The sequence below is a fragment of the Dunckerocampus dactyliophorus genome, chromosome 4 (genome assembly GCF_027744805.1).
Source record: "Dunckerocampus dactyliophorus isolate RoL2022-P2 chromosome 4, RoL_Ddac_1.1, whole genome shotgun sequence".
Lineage (NCBI taxonomy): Eukaryota > Metazoa > Chordata > Actinopteri > Syngnathiformes > Syngnathidae > Dunckerocampus > Dunckerocampus dactyliophorus.
Genome location: NC_072822.1, coordinates 10493770 through 10514488, shown reverse-complemented (window position 1 = coordinate 10514488; position 20719 = coordinate 10493770). Strand labels below are relative to the sequence as shown.

General features: G+C 40.6%; 2 protein-coding genes across 5 annotated transcripts in view; one reads left to right on the top strand and one right to left on the bottom strand.

Moving 5' to 3' along the window:
• The first annotated feature begins 1017 nt into the window (after window positions 1-1017).
• naaladl1 (N-acetylated alpha-linked acidic dipeptidase like 1) lies at window positions 1018-14078 on the top strand. The gene is made up of 19 exons (XM_054772674.1): window positions 1018-1296; window positions 2165-2337; window positions 2439-2560; window positions 3000-3119; window positions 3204-3396; window positions 3592-3685; window positions 3763-3867; window positions 5317-5402; window positions 5479-5598; window positions 5673-5758; window positions 5829-5892; window positions 7688-7755; window positions 7884-7975; window positions 8181-8274; window positions 9477-9558; window positions 11346-11519; window positions 11593-11680; window positions 11786-11878; window positions 12038-14078. The coding sequence occupies exons 1-19, from the start codon at window positions 1097-1099 to the stop codon at window positions 12213-12215; spliced, it is 2232 nt and encodes a 743-aa protein (XP_054628649.1). The 5' UTR covers window positions 1018-1096; the 3' UTR covers window positions 12216-14078.
• LOC129179445 (atos homolog protein B) overlaps window positions 13938-20719 on the bottom strand; it is a 37222-nt gene continuing 30440 nt past the window's right edge. For 3 of the 4 annotated variants that reach the window (XM_054772675.1, XM_054772677.1, XM_054772676.1), the window contains 4 exons: window positions 19836-19994; window positions 17548-17616; window positions 17143-17348; window positions 13938-14821 (listed from right to left, as the gene is read on the bottom strand). In XM_054772675.1, coding sequence (XP_054628650.1) covers window positions 14668-14821; window positions 17143-17348; window positions 17548-17616; window positions 19836-19994 — 588 coding nt within the window. In that variant the 3' untranslated portion in view covers window positions 13938-14667. Of the gene's footprint in view, window positions 14822-17142; window positions 17349-17429; window positions 17468-17547; window positions 17617-19835; window positions 19995-20719 lie in introns of those variants that run through there. The other variant, XM_054772679.1, reaches the window with a different exon arrangement.

The following is a 20719-nucleotide window of genomic DNA, read 5'->3' as shown; positions in this document are numbered from 1 at the left end:
TTTTCATTATATTTCTTTTTCCGGGGTTTGTTGGCTATGGTGTCATTGTATGATGGAAAAATGGCTATTTTAAAGAAAGTAGGTTGTTACCAACCAATAGAGGTCAGAGGCCATGCCACTCTGCTATTTGATTGGTCAAAAAATGTTTACATTTTTCCCGTTAAGGCAACTGAGAACAGATTTTCATTAATTGCAATGTCACCCTGGGCATTGAGCTTTTTCTTTTGACATTGTGTCATTTTACTCTATTTTTGCCAGTTTTTTTTAAATTCAATAATATGCCACAGGCCAATCAAAAATGAGCCGCAGGCTGCATTTTGCCCGTACTTTGGCTTAGAATGTCTTCACCTACAGTGGAATGATTGTGTTTAATAAACAAAAAGGTGACGGGTGTCACAGCGCCACCCCATGTTCTTAAATATGGCCTTCGGTGGGAAAATTTTGGACACCCCTGCTTTAACTGTATAGATGCAATGAAGGACTGAACACCGTCCATCCATCTTCTATGCCGCTCAGGGGTCTCCGGGTACTCCAGCTTCCTCCCACATTCCAAAAACATGCATGTTAGGTTAATTGGCGACTCTAAATGGTCCATAGGTATGAATGTGAGTGAATGCTTGTTTGTCTATATGTGCCCTGCAATTGGCTGCCGACCAGTCCACAGGGCGTACCCCGCCTCTCACCTGAAGTCAGCGGGGATAGGCTCCAGCATACCCCCGCGACCCTAATGAGGACAAGCGGCATAGAAAATGATTGAATGTTGTGGCATGATGTGAAACTGCACACGAGGAGGTCAGTCAGGAGATTATTTTTTTACTGTAGTTCAACACACCACACCAATCGACTACTACTACTACGAAAAAGGACATTGAAAGTGGTTCTAAACATGGCAAATAAAGCCCACTCTTTCTCTCTCATACACATGCACACACAAAAGGATAAAGTCCACCAGTTCAAACATTTAAGAGTAACTGTTATCACCCATGTGCGACTGTTACTGTCATCAGTTTACTGCTGTAGTATGGATCATTTCGGATGTCGCAAACATTCTCTTAATCAACATTCATTCTGATTGCTCTCTTAAATTGGAAGAAACATGATGAAGAAGGTGTTGATTGGACTTTTGTGTGGTGCAGCCGTGCTGACCGCCGGTATCCTGATTGGACACTACGGCATCGAGAAGAGCAGCAGCTCCACGGCATCCTGGGTGAAGGATGTGGCCAAAGATGTGGATGAGAAGATGGTGGAGGAGTTCTTGTCTGAGGTGGACAACAGCCACATTCAGGAGAACCTTAGGTGAGTTTGTGCGTGGTCACTCACAGCAATGATGCACTTTTCCATTGCTCAAAAGTAAAAACAGTTAACTTGAAAAGAGTGATATTTGGTATCTTAATTTGTTTTGGCAAAAAAATGACTCCTTAAGTGACTCAGGAAATAAAAAAATAAAAAAAATCTCACTCTTTTCAATCTCTTGTGCTTCTTTGGATAGCAAACTTGTTGCAACCGAATCAGCAGCGCCTCTGCTTGTTGCAGCCAAGTAGTGTAATCCATTTTGCCAATTGCTTCAGAAGTCCTAACATTGAATTGATTATTACACCTACCCCTAATTTTAGAATCCTAATCTAAAAACACGGTATGACAGACTTCACTGCTCTTGACAAATTCATGCTCTTTTGCAGGTAAAACACTAATTCTTATGTGCTCTTGCAGTCAGCACTTAATAAGAACTTCAGCTATGGACTGCAAGATTTTGGGGTCAAATCCCACTGTGGTCCAAACAAGTATAGATTAAAAAGGGTGCACTCACAATGAGCAATCTGTGCCGTGCTTGGGCACACTTGACACTCGGTTCGTTTGACTTGTGCGAGTGCTTTGATCTGCACTCAAGCCCCAGCATGCTTGGAAGAGATGGGTCTGGACCCAGCATAATTGGGCATTATTAATAATAACCACCACCTTGCACATTAGCATTGTATAATGAAGTGATGGCACACTCCTGTATAGAAGTGTGAGTGCAGACCAGTGGTCGAAATGGCCCCGACTGAGTGCATCTTACCATCCATAAATGGAATCTCCCCTTGTGGGTCAATGTTAGGACTCCTGCTTAATTTATTTCATATGAGATGGAAAAAACATGTGTTCAAGCTTGTGTGCGTCTCTTCAGGGAGTTGACTAAAGTGCCTCACATGGCCACCACAGCTGGAGATGAGCAAACAGTCCAGTTGATGCTGAAAAGATGGCAAGATCCTGAAAGTGGTTTGGACCAGGCCTGGAGAGAGGAATACTTGGTATATCTGTCCTTCCCTGATCCCAACAGGCCCAATAAGGTCACTGTGGGTAAGGCCATCAAATCCAAACCTGAACGCCCTGCAGAACAGTCGGTTCACAGTGTGCACATATGGAGTCACTGAGCAATCACACTGACTTGTTTATTTCAGTGAACGCCTCCAATCATACCCTGCACACAGTCAGAGAGAAAGAGAAGGCTTACACTTCGGACCAAAATGATCCTGCTGTTGTTCAACCTTACGCTGCTTACTCTCCTGCTGGTCACCCTCAGGTAAAAAAAAAAAAGTCCAATATTACTCCCGATCCCTCCACCGAGGGTGGACTCTTGTAGAAAAATAATAAAACGTAATGACTGTCAGGTTTGACAGAGACTTGGATAAATGTTTAACTCACATAAAATGTAAAAAAAAAGAAGTTATACGAGAACAATATAATTTAATAACCTAACTTAAGAACTGGTCACGTGTCACTTAAATAAATAATAAAGTTATGACTTGGGTCGATCATCTAACAAGATCATTAAATGACATGCTTGGCTGCAGTATTATATAATAAATATGTCTACAAATAGTCTTTTCAGGTTGGGTTGTAATTGTATTATTTATTCACCATCCGTCAACTAATAACTTCTCTCATTGACTGTGCTCCTTTAAACGGTGTTGTTTTTAAATTGTGTCACATAAGTGTTGATTGTTTTTCAATGTTTTCAGGGGAAACTGGTGTACGCTAACTATGGGAGAGTAGGTGACTACAAGCTACTGAACCAGACACTGGACCTCCGAGGCACCATCGCCATCACAAGATATGGTGGAGCGGGAAGGGCAGCCAAAGTGAGTTGTGCACTGTCTGTCTATCTACCCGCCTGTCTGTCTGTCTGTATCTATCAAATAAGTCATATTTTCATTTTATTGTAGGCCATCAATGCAGCCCCTTATGGTGTCATTGGTGTGCTTGTCTACACGGACCCCTGGGACATTAATGATGGTCTCACGTCAGACACCAATGAGACATATCCACATTCCTGGTACATGCCGCCTTCCGGTGTGGAGAGAGGCTCGTTTAATTCTCACTACGGAGACCTGCTGACTCCCTATTTTGCCGCCAAAGGTAAGCAGAGCACATACGGCGTAATCCAAAATGTTATTGCGTCTTTTATTGCTTGTGTTTTATTGTTTCCCTTATCCCCTTATTGTACTTTGTGACACCAAAGAGATTTTTACAATAGGTCACACACAAGGACATACACTATGAAGGTAAATCATCACAGCGGATGTTGACATTATTGACTTTTTTTTTTTGCAGAGGATACATACAGAATTCCAGTGGAGAACATTACAGGGATCCCTCCCATTCCTATTCAACCAATTGGCTTTGAGGATGCCTACATATTAATCTGGTTTGTCGATGTGTTGATGTTGTATAAATGGAGGCAAATGAGAGAAGTTCTAAACAAGTGTCCATTTATTGTTTCAGTGAGCTGGATGGAGCAGCGGCTCCACAAGCATGGCAGGGAAGTTTTAACTGCACCTACAACCTCGGTGGTCCAGGCTTTAGACCCACTTCTGCTTTCATCAACAGGTAGTCAAGCTCAACACGACGGGTTTTTCCTTTGCTGGCGTACATGTGTGGTTCCTATGACTCTTTTTAATACAAGGTTCCCAAACTTTTCAAGAACTGAGTTAGAAATTTAGCTCCACCCCTGGACAGTTTTTTTTTGTTAATATGACATAAACATTCACAGAACAGAAGCATATAATGTACGGTCAATCCCAGCGATTGATCCCCACAAACAGCGACAAAAATGTGAATAATTGACACACGTGTAACCCTAAAAATGCCCGTTTTTGCTACTCTAAACCAGTGGTTCCCAAACTTTTCACAGTCGCGCACCCCTTCAGACATTTGACTTGAAGCCATGTACCCCCTACGCTTGCACACGTCGTTAACGTGAACTACCGAACCGAAGTAGTGGATGTAAACATGTAAGAAAGGGCAAGAAAAAAAATGACAGCGACATAATGTCGCGGCAAAAAACACAAAAACAAAAGTACAAACCAAAAGACAGACGGAAGCCACAAAAACAAGAGTTAAAGCACAAGGCACAAAACCTAAGCAATGGCCATAGGTCACAAGTGTCCATTCTTTTTCTAACAAGGGCCGCATACTGAAAAATCAAATGTGGGGGCCACTTCTACATAAAAAAAAAAAAAAAATCAAGCCATGTAGCAGTGTTTATATTTAAAGAAAAAAAGCCTGCACCTCAGCTTTGTGTTACTGGTAAAGTAAAGTATCAGTATGAACATTTTCTCCTTACATTACACTTTTCTGCTGTTTTTCTTTGACAAATATTTCAATTTTCTCCTTGTACATTTTCTTTTGTAATATTATGACTTTATTCTCATAATATTTTGACTTTACTGTCGAAATATTATAACTTTTTCCCAACCTAATTTTCCAAAAAGTGCCATTTTATTCTTTTTGTTTGTTTGTTGTCTCTTTTGGTTTAATTCTTCAGCTTTATGCTATTTTTTTCTCTTAATATTTATTCTTGCAAAATAACGTTTTTAATTTTTTAAATTTTTTTCTGTTGTTTTTTTTTTTTAGTTTTCTTCGTTAATTGCATTTTTAGTGCCGAGGGCCAATAAAAAAAACAGCCTTGGGTCGTCAACGGCCCCCGGGACGCACTTCGAACACCCCCACAGTTTTGTGGGGAATTCAGTTCTATTTGCTATACTGCCAATTACAACAATATGGAAGCAATGTGAATCACAAACAGCAAAGTTAGTGAAACACAACGTTTGAGTCGGGGTTGCCGACTATTATAAGTATTGCTAAAGCTACCCAACAGTCACGAATTTAGTGCGATAACTTGAATCAAAAAACATAAGAAGTGATGCTGCTCCATAATATATAAAGAGGCATGACGATATCGACTTGCTCCAAAAATACAACTGAATTGAGCTGCAAATAAACTTTGTCTTTTGAAGAAAGTGTACTCATTGCTTCATTCTTTTCACTATTTTTCAGTGATGTCAAGTTGGACATCTTCAACTATGAGGAGGTGAAAAACTCCTCCAATGTGATGGGAGTCATCAGAGGCAGTGTGGAGCCTGGTGAGGCCAGTGACCACTACATAACATTTTACACCTCTTTGTGGACGCTCTGACATGGTATCATTGCGGGCCGCAGACAGATACGTGATCTATGGAAACCACAGAGACAGCTGGGTTCACGGCGCCATCGACCCAAGCAGCGGGACGTCCGTCATGCTGGAACTAACACGGGTTCTTGGCAAGAGGGTCAAGCAAGGTAGGTAGTCTCTAAACGTGTTGTTTACAAGGTTATGGGGACTGAGAAAAAGATGCTATTTCTTTCTGCTGCAGGTAAATGGAGGCCTCGCAGGTCAATTATATTTGGAAGCTGGGGAGCGGAGGAGTTCGGCCTCATTGGGTCGGCAGAATACACAGAGGTGAATGGTTGACATGCAAAACGAATGAAAAACAAGTGTCCAGCGTAGACGTTTGTTGTTTTGTCTTCAGCAATACTTCACCAAGCTCAGTGAACGCACCGTGGCTTACATCAACGTGGATATATCTGTTTTTGGTAAGAAGCTTCATGTTCACGATATAAAGCATGATAGAACACTGACATACTCTCACAAGACAAAACATTAGATACACTTGCACAATCCAATACAAGACATGAACAACAAAAGAATGCTCTCAGTAGCGTATAGTACAGCTCTACAACATATTGCAAATACAGTACACAGTAATACATTAATACATGTTGTTAAATGAATACCTCAGCATTATTATCTTTGTAAAGTTCAAACCCAAAGGAAGGAATATTGCATATAACTACAATATACAGTGTTCCCTCGTTTATCACGGGGATAGGTTCCCAAAATAACCCGCAATAAGTGAAGTCTGCAAAGTTGCCCACTTCATTTTTTTTTTACAATTATTATATACTGTATGTTTTAAGGTTGTAAAGCCCCTCACCATGTACTTTATACACTTTTCTCAGACAGGCAGTAACATTTTCTCACATTTCTTTCTTGTTTAAAAACTCTCAAAAAAGTTCCTTCGTTTGAATTTTAATGAAATGATTAAGCCACTCACGCATATTTCACTCCCGTGGCCGTGCCTTTTCATTCTGGCACCGTTCCGCTGTACTGTTGCATTTTTGTATCCTTGTTAAAACATATTGCTGCAAACGAACCAAAGATTCATTTACAAGTAAGCAAGCTTGAGATGACACAGGAGACATGCCAGGACGGCAGGAAGGAGATTGATTGACAATGGTCTACAGCCAATCAGGACGCAGAAAACAATGGGCGGCGCAGGCAGACGAGAGAGGGAGGACATAGACATTCAATTCTTCTTAAAGGGCCAGGCGTGGCCTGTAACAGCGTTCATGCGCTGTAATAAAAAAAAAAAGAAGCAAAAAAAAAATCCACGAAGCAGCGAATCCGCGAAAGGTGAACCGCAATAGAGCGAGGGAACACCGTATACTGTACAAGATTTATAATATCATATACTGTATATATACTGTATATATATATATATATGATATGATGATTAAAACATAGAAATTATTTATGTATACATATATATATATACATAAATAGTAAATGACAAGTGCTTTCTATGTTTTAATGATACATTTTGTTCACTTCACTAATATACACATTCTTTATTCCGTGTTTATTTTCTTTATAGTGGACAATAATATATTTTCATTTTACATTTACATACAGTATAGGAAACTGATTCACTTTGCACAACTAGAAAGTGTGTGTATATATATATATATATATATATATATATATATATATATATATATATACTGTGTCTAGGGTATGTTTGGAGAAAAAAAAGGAGCAGCATTTCATGAAAAGAACACCTTAGCAATTGTTAAATATGGGGGTGGATCCATCCTGCTTTGTGTTTTGGGGTTGTGTTGTAGCCAGTGTGACAGGAAGCATTATTTGGGTGGAGGGAAGACTGGATTCCATGAAATACCAGCAAATTATGGAAGCAAATCTCACAGCATCTGTAAAAAAGCTGAAGCTGAAAAGAGGATGGCTTCGACAACAGGATAATGATCATAAACATACCTCAAAATCCACCATGGACTGCCTTAAGAAACGCAAGCTGAAGGTTTTGGGATGGCCTTCACAGTCTTAAACATCGTTGAAAATCTGTGGGTAGATGTTAAAAGAGCTGTGCATGCAAGAATACCCAAGAATATTGCAGAACTGGAAGCCTTTTGCAAGGAAGAATGAGTGAAAATCCCAAATGCAATTTGATCTAAGGAATTGAACAGCCACATAATACAACACCTTGCATTTACTAACCGTAAAACGCAATTCTTTTTTCCCTGCTCTCCTCAGCCAATGCATCTCTCCGAGCGTCGGGAATGCCATCATTACAGAACGTCATCTTCACAGCTGCTAAACAGGTAAACGGTCTTACTCGGGTGTCAGCTCCAGATTGAAATCCAAACTCGTCACACTCGGGAGACGTGTTCTCCATAAGCTGTTAGAGGTCTGATGGTTTTGTCTGATCCAAAGTGTGTTTGTTGACCAGGTAAAGGCTCCGGAACAGGACTCAATGTCGGTGTATGATAAGTGGATCCAGTATTCTAACAGAACCAGCCCAGTCTATGGACCTATTCCTTGGTAAGGATATTGCAGTTAAACCATCAAAAGATCAAGTTATTAATTCATATTACGATTTATTCACAGACACTGGGACTAAGTTATAATTAAGATGATTTAATTTAAATAGCAATAATGATCTTGCAGTTGATTCATTTCCTGCACTTTTTATATTTATCATCTCAATCAAAGCACTGCTTCTGTCCTTGCTTGCTTCCTTCAACAGGATGGGATACTTGACAGGAGCTGGGAGTGATTATGCCCCCTTTCTCCATCACTTGGGAATCACTTCCGTGGACCTTTCATACACTTATGACAGGGTATGGAAAATTCAAGATTAATAACCATTTCTTTATTTACAATTCACTGCAGCAATTGGTGACTCTAAATGGTCCATAAGTATGAATGTGAGTGTGAATGGTTGATGGTCTATATGTGCCCTGCCATTGGCTGGCGGCCAGTGGAGGGTGTACGCCGCCTGTCGCCCGAAGTCAGCTGGGATAGGCTCCAGCATGCCCCCGCGACCCTACTGAGGAGAAGCGGTATAGAAAATGGATGGATGGATGGACAATTCACTGAAGCATATAAGGGTCGCACGGTGGCTTAGTGGTTCGCATGTTGGCCACACAGTCAGGAGATTGGAAAGACCTGGGTTCGAATCTCCGTTGGGCATCTTCATCTTTGTGTGGCGTTTACATGTTCTCCCCGTGCGTGCGTGGGTTTTCTCCGGGTACTCCGGTTTCCTCCCACATTCCAAAAACATGCATGTTAGGTTAATTGGAGACTCTAAATTGTCCATAGGTATGAATGTGAGTGTGAATGGTTGTTTGTGCCCTGCGACCAGTCCAGGGTGTACCTGGACTGGTCTCGCCCGAAGACAGTTGGGATAGGCTCCAGCATGCCCCCGCGAACCCACACGACGGCACAGAAAATGGATGGCTGGATGAAGCATAGAACCATAACAGAACTTCTGCAAGTGTTTTATTTCATTTTTAATTACATTTTTAGCAATTTTTCCAGATTTTTTTTCCACATGCTTGTTAAATATTTTATTTATTTTTATAATTTAGTATTTAATTTAAATGTCATTTCTCATTGTTCCTGTACTCACCACTACCAAATGATAATGTAAGACGATCGTTGAACAGATGGAATCGGAGTCACGGTGTGCCGGTTCTTGCAGGCCCGCTGAACAGAGTGCGAAACGCTTGACTAAAAACATCATCAGTGAAGCATAAACGTGCATATTGTGGGCTTTTTTAACCAGCGGTACGTGTAAGTTGTACATTTCACCTGCATTATCACATTTTAAAATGATGACCAATTTAGGGTGAATGAGATGTGTTTCCTGTGGAAACAAACAGGCTATAATGCCATGAATGCTGGATTGCGAACGTGCGGGGCTGCACTGCTTTTCGTTCTGGGAAATGCTGATAAAAGGAACTCATCTAGCTCGATATAATTTCTGCTGTGTGCTTTTTTTTGTATTGCTCTAATCTGTCTTTTTTTTCTTCACACACAGACTAAAACAAACGCCAGGATTTATCCGGCGTACCACACAGCGTACGACACCTACGACTACGCTTCGAGATTCATCGACCCAGGTGAGTCACCCTGTATCATGTATCGTTCTTCCTTGATAAGTCGTCCTCTTGAAAGGGGTACCAGAGAGGATGCTGTCACTTCGAGGGGCATGGCGCACAAACCACAGTGATTTGGAGCTACAGTATAACCTCATAATATTATACTGCAAAGACACGGTGGAACACCTCATTGTGCACCAAACGCATTTTCCATGTTTTTTGACCAAACTCCGACAAAACGGGTACACGTCGTAAACGTAACCAGTGTAGTCGGCACACAATGAAACTACAGTTGAATCGTGGAAGACTATATGCAAATGAGATTACCTCTGCCTCGACACACAATGTGAACTTCAGAGTATTTGCTTGTTATTTCTCCAGTTTTCGTCAAAATTCAGACAATAACGAAGGTGACATGGATTCAAAAGAAATATGGCATAAAGTCCACAATACACGTTAAGATCTGGTGTAAGATCCGGTTCTACAGTATTTTTTAGAATCAATAAAGTTTGGGGAATTGTTTTTTTTTTTCATGCTTCCACGAAAGGTGAAGTGTGTTACTGCAGTGCTAACTAACAATGTTTCAAAGAACACAGTGTTGAGTCTCGCACGCCGTTTCAAGCTGGCTTCATCCACTAGCTCCGTGTTACGTGCAAGATACGTCACCATTTTTGGCATGTTTGTGACAACTTAAGGGAAGTTTAAATCATTTATAATGATAGATAGTGGAAAGTGAAAGGATGCAAGGGCCACTTTGATATTTAGTAAAGCAACACAGAGAGATATGCTAAGAAGCTATACTGTGCGTAGCTCAAGAAAAAAGTGCATTTCACCTTTGTAGTATAGGTGAAATGTTACTAAAAATGACCTTTTTTCCATAATAATACAAGTTTAAATTGTGACTTTTGTTCTTCGATCGATTATGACTTTTTTTCTTAATATTTTTGACTTTATGTCTGTAAAATTACAGCTGTTTTTCCATTTCTGCTGTTTATTTCATTTCAGCTTTCCTCTTGTAAATTTTCTTCTCATAATCATAACTTTATATCTTTTCAAACAATAATGTATTTTCCTTTATTTCAACATTGTTACTAAAATGATCATTTTGTCATTTTCAGTTTATTCTCAAAAATTGAAACTTTTTTCTCATTCGAAAACATTTTTTTTCTCGTAATATTTTGACTTACTCTGGTCAAATTTCTGCTGTTCATTTTTTTTTGCATAATTTTCCAAACATTTCAAATTTCTTCTTGTATATTTTTTCTTGTCCTAATATGTTAGAAATTTTCCCCCGACCAAACTTTCCAAAAATTACAACTTTATTCATTGTTTTTGTCTTTCAAATAAAACAATTCTTGAATATTTCCACATCATGTTACTAAAATGACATTTTTCCTCCTGCTATTACTTTATTGATGTGAAATGATGTCTTTTTTTCCTTGCTAGATTACAGCTCTTCTCTTAATATTTTGACTTTTGATTGATTTTCCCATTTTTGCTGCTGTTGTTTGTTTTTTTTTAAGTTTCCTTGTTAAATTACATTTTTAGACTGTGCTGCGGGCTGATAAAATCACAGCCACGGGCTGCAAATGGCCACCAGGCCGCACATTGGACACCCCTTATATAGATGATATAGTGATTATATAAAATAACTTTCAATTTCGCTTGCTATGTCACGCTGTTGGTACCAATTTCAGGAGCCTGAGCCTGATGTGAACAGTCGTGGAGGTGTATGCTCTCCTGATGTACAGTATGATCTCCCTGTAGATTTGTGACGAACTGATCTGCTGCATGTTCGTTCCTCGTAGGGTTCTACACACACCAGGCCGTTGCCAGGACTGCAGGGAGCATCCTGGTTCGACTGGCTGACAGTCTGGTGTTGCCTTTGAACTGCAGCGACTATGCTGAGAGTCTGGAGGACTACCTCGACTTAGCGCTGAGACTCTATGAAGAGGAACTCCTCGCTAAGAATATCTCCATGGGTGAGGAATATCACTAAGGAGAGGAAGGTTTGTGAATATTAGGAAATGCTGATGCATCGCTATCACATTCCAGAACCACTAAAGCGAGCAGTGGCCAGCTTCCGCAGTGCTGCTACCCATTTAGATGAAGTCATTGGAAACTCAGATTTGGCAAATGAAACGTAACACACAAATACATACGGTTTACATAGTGTACATATATACACATCATTTCCTCTACCCCCTTGCAGATGTAACAGTTACTCCCTCTGTCTCACCTGTTTTAGGCCACTGAAAGTGCGGATGATCAATGATCAGCTTATGCTGCTGGACCGGGCTTTCTTGAACCCTCTGGCCTTCCCAAATAAATATGGATACAGGTTAGGAGAAGCAGCATTAAAACAGGAAGTAATGCAGATGTGATTTTGTTTATTATTACATGAAAACACATATTCGTCTTTTTTTTTTCTAGGTTTTATAATATTTTTCTGTGTTTTTAAATAAGATTTTTAGATAACCTCCATCATTTTAATTTACAGACATGTTATCTGGGCCTCAAGCGACACCGGCGTAAGGACCTTCCCCGGTTTAAGTGACGCCTGCTCCAGAGCTATGTCGTCGGGAAAACCTAACGCCTGGGCTAAAGTACGTTACCACGTGTCAGTCGTCAGCCAGGCCGTAGAGGGCGCCGCACACATGCTGCTCGACGTTGTATAGACGAAGAAGGAACAAATGCCATGTGGCAAATGCACATTCTGTGTGATTTGTTTATTTTTCCATTGAATTCCATAATTATATTTCAGGGTTTTAACCTTTTGAGGTCCTTAATGCGAGCGGCAACTTTGTCCTTGAACGCACCATCTAACTTTCTCCCCGGCTGCACAGATAGACTACTATACTGTCTTTTTCCCGTTTTTCTTTCACCTCATATTTGGTCCCAAATGCTGATACTCAGTGAGAATGCATGAAGGTAAAGTAGGTAAAGGTAAGGTAAAGTGCATATTTGTTCGGTCCACCTCTCTGAAAAACAACCTCCCGGCTCATACTGGTGGATGGTGGGGTTGTACTCATGTAGTGCTTTTAATTTGGTGTTGTTCCGGTTTTACTTTTACACAGTGCATAATAAATAAGATAAATTAGATCGCTATAATGTCCGTATGGTATGTTTTGCTGATGTGTTGATCTTACCCGGTGACTAGCTAGCGCACTGTTAATGCTATTTAGATCCATTCTCGTCTTCAGTCATGTTAAGCTACGGAGCATGTGCGACAATCGTTTTGCCTGCGGCCCAGGCTCTCACATTGTTTAAGAGACGGACTGTCAACCGGTTGTTAGTCTTGCGATACCCGGTGCATGTCGCTGCAATTGATTAATCTAAGGATGGATGGCTGATTCTTATCGATTTCAGGAGGCTGCTACGGATGCAGCCACATCTCTGGTTTGACAAACCGGATATCCGGTCGCGTCAGTTTATCGTTCACAACCAGTAAAGGGTGTGAAATTTTGCTTCATGCTTTGAATGGGGAAAAGGTAGTGCCATCTGGTGGACAGATAGTCATTGTTTATCACGGTTAATTGGTTCCAGACCTGTCCGCCATAAGTGAATTTCTGCAAAGTAGGATTCAATATTAATACATGGAATATTTTCATAGTTAGAGCATAGAACACCTGTTTATGACTTTCTAAATACAATCTTTACAGGTTACAAAATCAATCACTGCAGGGACACAGGAGACGGCCAAGCTTTAACCACTCGCAAGCTAGCTTCCCATGTATTTACTGTAGAAGGAGGACAAAGAAGCCCAAAACTTACCACTTCCACACGGAATGGGAGGAGAACTTATTTTCCTCTCTATTTTGTTGGACATGCCATGGCTGACTCCATGCAGTGTGATGGTAACCTAATGTTATGTCTCAATAATGGAACACCTAGTGGCCAGAATACTACACATGACTTGTCCAATATTTTTCTTTTTTTTACTAATACGCCAGTCAACCACGAAACAGCAATCATTTATTAATTTTTGAAAAAACGCAGTATTGCGAGGGACGAATGTATAAACGTCAAAGGTCAGTAGTCCAAATTGAAAACTAAAATAACTCATTGCCTTAGTTTATGTTCAGATAAACGTGGGAACAAATGTTTTTTAATGGAACATCGATCGTCATTAAGAACAAATATGTCATTTTTTTGTGTAGCTTTGCCACTTTAGCAACCGAGATGAACAATTCAAAAATGTTTTAAAAATGAGTATCCTACTGGATATCCATCCATTCATCACAGCCAAAATGAACTGAATAGGACACAAAAATAATCAGACAATATTTCTTCAAACAAAAAGGCTCAACAAAAAGGTATTTCTTGCCAGTCGCAAAGTTTATTATTATTTACATAGACTTTTCCCCTGTCATTAAATACCCCATCATCCTTCCCTCCCCACCATCACAACCTCCCCTCCCTCCCAATTTCCTCCCCCTCTCAAGTCACCAATAACAGGAGAGAAAGGTCGTCGGGCAGAAAAAAAACACACACTACTTACTTTGTGCAGCATATTGCTTCTTAAGACATTTGCGAAAAAAATCCATAAATTACAAATACTACTGTTTTTTTTCCTGTCTTTCATTTTTCTGTTCTGAACAGAATCTAAAAAAATAAAATCTTTTAAAAAACGAAAATAGCACAGTGTCCCTCAGTCTGGCTACATAACAGGAAGTGGATTTGCATTTTTTTTTGTCATTTGAGACTGTTGGCTTCGGAGAACTTGGTTGAGGACTGGACTTTTAGTGTCTGCTGGTTGCCCCTTATTCATTATTAATAATAACGAATGTGCTGCTTGTTTGTTGCATGTGCAGGCAGAGTGAAGGACAGTGTGATACGGCACTCAAGGAAAAACGCAGGTGTTGAAGTCACAAGGCATGCAAGTTAAAAGTGAGATTCACCAGCAGGTGTCTGTGCATGAGTCTCCATTCAGTCAGGTGTGTGTTGTGTGTGTCAGTGTTTGTGCATTTCTTTATACAGACCAAAGGTATTGTGTTAAGACCCACACCGGATCAAAAGTGTGTGTCTTTGTAGGCATTTGGCTTTCCTCATCAAGTCTTTGTAGCAGTCTGTTTGGCTCCCTCCTTCTAGGAAGCGCAGGTATTGGGGGGGGGGCTCTTTGGGAGGGTGTCACACACGTGGGGAGTATTTAGGGTTACTTGGCACCTCGGTGAAAGATTTCAGCTCATAAGGAATACCCGTGTCCACTTCGACGGGTTTACGGGAGAATAGCAGCCGGATATCATTGTGCAAGTAGATCTTCCCAGATTTGGAGCTGTGGAATCTGAATTGGGAACAAAAAAAAAAAAAAAAAAGGTTGGTCAGTGCACCGCTTTCATCTACAGCCTGCATACAAAATGGTGACAATTTGTCAAAACATGTACCCCTACCGTGTTGCCTGCGCTGTTATTTTTCTGACAAATACAACACGTAGCGGAGCTGTTATTAAACTCAAAGTCGTCGGACTGACTTGAAATTTTGCACGCATGCACATAGGCAAAACATTGGTACACACTTTCAGAGGACTGACAAGCACGTGTGTAAAATTCGAGCAAGACTGATTGCAAAACATGGCCAATAAGAAGATATCTTTGCAGGGGCATGGGCGGGGCTTAGCAACTAATAAGTTATTGACCATTTGTCCCATGATGATAAAACATCTGAGCATATCTGCATTACATGCGTGCTAGAGTGTCTTCCAAAGCATTTTGACCACAATCCATTGGGGCCTCCTCAAATGATATTCAATGCATTGAAAATCAAGTTCCTTTATTAACTGCATAAAGGGAACTATATTTGGTACATTAAGTAGAGTAACAAATGAACCCACTGAGCCTCCCTTTGAAACCCTACAGTGGGGCTTGTCCCAGCTAATTTGCAAATTAAAACTCCAAAATTAATCATGTTTAACCTCTAAATGTTGATGACTCTGAGGTCACTTTATAATTCGGAATTTTATCTGACTTTTCCCTTAAAAAAAAGTTGCATAAAACTTCACAGGTCAAACCTTTTCATATCTCGTACGCCCATCATTACCATCCATCACAAGAGCGTCATTGGAAATCATTAACTCCACAACTATGTTTTTTTTCTCTTTGGCTTTTGTGTGTGTGTTTTTAATGCCCTCTGTTCTGGCTGGTCAGTACAATATGGCTCCAGTGACAATAATAAAAAAAAAGAACAGAATTTTACACCAGAAAGTGACCACCATTTGCCTCAGGCAGTGCAACACATTTGCTGGGTGTAGAGTTGATCAGGTTGATGATTGAGGCCTGTGGAACGTTGGTCCTCTCCTCTTCAATGTCTGTGTGAAGTTGCTTTTATTGGCACGAACTGAAACACGCTGTCGTACACATCGATCCAGAGCATCCCAAACATGCACAACTGATGACATGACATGACTGGGATACTTTCAGCACGCAGGAATTGTGTACATATCCTTGCAATATGAGGCCGTGCATTATCATGCTGCAACATGAGGTGATGGTTGTGGATGAAAAGGTACAACGATGGGCCTCGGGATCTCGCGTCATCTCTGTGCATTCAAAATACCATCAATAAAATGCACCTGTGTTCGTTGTCCATAACATACCACCTGTCCGTACCATAACCCCACTGCCACCATACGGCACTCGATCCACAATAATGACATCAGCAAACCACTCACCCACATGACGCCATACATGCTATCTGCCATCTGCCTTATGCGGTGAAAATCGAGATTCGTGCGTGAAGAGAACACCTCTCCCAAGTGCCAGACGCCATCCAATGTGAGAATTTGCCCACACTCACGTTGGTTACAACAGCGAACCGGAGTCAAGTCAAGACCCCGATGGAGACGACGGACATGCAGATAAGCTTCCCAGATGTGGTTTCTGACAGTTTGTGCAGAAATTGGATCTTGGTGGTGAAGATGCTGGATGTCGTGGTACTGCGCTGGTGTGGTTGCATGTGATCTACTGTCGTGAGGCCGATTGAATGTACTGCCAAATTCTCTGAAACGCCTTTGGAGACGGCTTATAGTAGAGAAATGACCATTCAATTCATGGGCAACAGCTCTGGTGGACATTCCTGGAGTCAGCATGCCTACTGCACGCTGCTTCAACACTGCAACATCTGTGGGATTGTGCTGCGTGATCAAAAACAACATTTTGAAGTGGCCTTTTATTGTGGCCAGCCTATGGCACACCTGTGCAATAATCATAATGACTAATCAGCATCTTAATATGCCACGCCTCGTGGCAAAGGACAAGTGCTCACTAACACAAACTTAGACAGATTTGTGAACAATATTTGACAAACATTTTAAAAAGTATTAGATCCTTGAGTTCAGCTCATGAAAACAAAAGTGTTGCATTTATATTTTTGTTCAGTGTCTAACACAGAAAAGGTGAAAAAGTCCTACATATGTCAACGAAGGACAACGTGAATGATCTCCTTGCATCAGTATTACAATATTCCTATATACAGTATATATGCAAGTACTATCTTGTATGAACTTAAAACTGCACTCTCTGCTCTTGTGTAACCATTCTCAAACCCCCTCTTTAAATAACTGAACATCTTTCCAGCAACGAACGGCTTTAACGGCAGCACTTTAAATACCTGAGATGTATCAGGTAGCAGAGAATCTTCCTGCTCTCGAGCAGCCCGCTCCCTGTCGACCCGTGTTTCTTCCCCTCCGCCTCCTCCTCCACGGGCATCAGGAAGATGCGATGACGCAGGAAGGTCATATGATTGGTGGGCATGTCGTCAAAGTTGTACGTCACCAGGAACATCTTCACCACAGTTTTGTTTGGGTTAAATAAGGTCTGGAGAGGAGAGAAGAGATAGTTTACCTCCAATGGAGGAGAAGTTAGGGTCCTTATGAGAATAAATATGTTCTGTATTACTTTTTTGGTGAATCTAGGTCCATGCATTAATTAAAGCACTGTAAATAGGATGAAGCGGGTTATTTTAGGAAAACCTGGCTATTTCCTGAGAGTGACGTGAGGATGAAGATGTGTTTACCACTTGAATGGTCCCTGCTTTGGGTATGCTGTAGCCTTTCTTGCCAAGATGCTCCAGGGAGATCAGACCCTGCAACAGTAATTCAACACCCTCAATCAGTGTTTGATACACTTTACAGCAGGGGTCACCAACATGGTGGTGCCCGCGGGCACCAGGTAGCCCCCCACGACCACATGAGGTGCCCGCAAGCCTGCTTTTCATTCAGGTTTTCAGTTAATAATGAAAGAACAGTAGAAAGAAATGCAAAATGTGAGTTGTGGACACCAGCATTTTGTTCATGTTCTGGTAAAACAAGCATATTCGCTTTGTTTGGGTTTAAAATAAGCTCTGAAAAGAAGTGTTACAAAAATGAGTAGCTCCGAGTAGCTCCATTTCCATTTTGTAAAAGTAGCTCTCACATGGAAAAACGTTGGTGACCCCTGCTTTACAGGGTTCCTCCGGATTTGACATTTCAAAATTCCATACTTTTTCCAGACTGAGTAAAGAGTTGTGTATCATTACAGCTGCAACAATTAATCAATGAATCGATGATTGATTGATTATGCAATTGACAACTAGGTGTTTGATTAAAGGGTTTTTTTTTTGCTTACAAATGTTAATATCCTCTGATTTCAGCGTCTCAAACATGAATATTTTTTCAATGTCCTTAGTCCTCCATGAAAGCAGACCTATTATCTTTATGTTTTAGGCAAAACAAGATATTCAAACACACCAGCTTTGAATTTGGAAAACAGAGATGGGCATTTTTGCCCCTTTTTTTCCATAGGTTGCGAACCAAAACACTAACCATTTGTGTTTGTTTCATGTTGATGTGGTCCGTATAGGGTCTAACCATTTACTTGATTAATCCAAACAACAAGCTTCCGATTAATCAACAAAGAAAATAATAGTTACAGCCCTACTATCATGTAAATAAATGATGGAATTAATAGATTGTTTCTTTATTCAGAATATGTATGCCATCATGTCAGCATATCATTTCCATTACAGCTAGGTAATGTAGCTCATACAATGAGTTGGAGGAGGATAAGAGCAGAAGGCTGACCATTCAACTTGCGTCGCTCACTGTGTGATCTCACACCATCTTAGCTACCCTAGCAAGCGCCTTAGAAAAACATATCCATCTATTTGTTTGTTTGGTTCTTTTTTTTTGTTATTCATAATTTTACCTTTTGGAAAACAGAATAATGGAAACGTGAATATTTTTACATACTTTTCTAGACCTTGATGTTGCCGCCCGCTCTGAAATAAAGACACTCAGACGGTTGATATATGAAGATGCTATGCTACTCCTATACAGGCCATACGAGAACGATGACGTCACCGACCCACCACCGCCTCATCGCCTTCAGGTGACCAGAAGTGACCTTTGACGACAAGCCAACATAATATCTGAATATTTCGACCGACATGACTCACCTCAGTCGACATTCTGCTGATATTTTGTTGTCTTATACGCCATAATGACTCGCAGAAATAATTCGAAAGCGGAAGATGACAGACTTCTATGGTTTGGAGTGTCACGTGGTTCTATCTGTCAGCGCCACAGATAGGTGTAGAAAGATGGAACGCAAATTACCCCCAAAAGAATCAACTTTAACGTATCACCTATTCAGTATTCATGCCTATTTAGCCTGTTGTTCTCCATTTTATGGGTACTATTGTAACTCGCCTTTCAAGATGAAATGTCTGTTCTTGGTCACTGATTTTATAAAATAAATTTCCCCCCAAAAATGCGACTTATAAAAACAAAAATACGGTATATGTGTCATTGCTGTTCGTACAAAACAAACGTGCATGTTTGCGCTCATTTATTGTATAATTATGTATTCCAATGTACATAAAAATACAGAGCCCCTTTCACGCTGCCTATTTAAGCGGAATATTTTCCACCTTTTCCTGGGTCCCTGTTTTGTATGAACGGAAGCAAGCGAGAAAAGAGGTGTGAAGTGTCGCCTGAGACTCACGTCTCCTGCTCTGTTGTGTTGAAAGCAGTTGTTGCTTTCCAATGCAGCTATGCAAGTATCGTATATGTCACACCATACAGAAGCACTGACTCGCCACCAATCTTTTGGCTCTGTGTAAATGCTGGATCTCTTGTTACATCAGTGTAAAAGGGGCCCCTGAAGAAAAAAAACTTGCGATTTGTCAAAAAATTTAATTTGACATGATCATTTGTTTATCAAATTAGTAGAGTAATTCAAAAGCCAGTAATGTCATCAACCACTCTTAAAGCAATGTCAGCATCATTTTCAAAAAGAGTAGTGTGTTAATGTTTTTGTACTGACCAGAAAGGGAGAGGGCGCGCTGTGCTCGGAGATGTCGTAGTATGTAACCTGCACAGGTAAAGTGACGTGCTGCGGGCAGTAGGAGCCACTGGCCCCAATCTCAGCTGTGAAGCCCTCAATGCGGCCCGATGGCGAGAAGCGTCCCTTTAGCATAGACTCCTGGGACACACACGAAAGGAAACGGTCATGAACAAAACTATCTTCAGATGTCAGACGTCAGAATAAATAAATATTAACATTATTGTAAACTATTATCATTTTGATAACACATTTAAAATGATTATGTATTTCTGCAACAACACGTCTTCATTTTAACACGATTCCACAAAAACAGAGGGTTCCAACTAGAGATGCTCGATATTGGCTTTCTTACAAATATACGATTTTCCAATATTTTCCAACACTTCGTTACCGATACCGATATAGGCAAAGTAATGTCAGGTCACAGCTCGTCTGACATGACATGATGCTTCTTTTACTGTGAAGCCACTGGATGCCTTTCACAAATACACTACTGCAATATGCAACGTAAGTTCCACTAATACAGTCAGTGAAATTATAAACTGGCCTTATACAGCATGCCACGTATGAACGCAGCATGAAGGAAACCTATATATATATAGGAAACGTATATATATACGAACACGCACGCTGTTGTCTTAAACCTTCCTCTTTTTGAAAAGAAAACAAAGTTACAGCATGACTCAGATACTATTAACATCCAGCACCAACACACCCCATTTTGGCACGACGACTATTTTGATGAAAAACATACTGAGTCAAGTTGATGATCTACCTCGAGAAGTGTTTGGTTACTCTGCTTTAGCTGAGAGATGTTCCCCCGATAATGTCACTTCCACAAATGAGGCTGAGGCTGAGCTGCG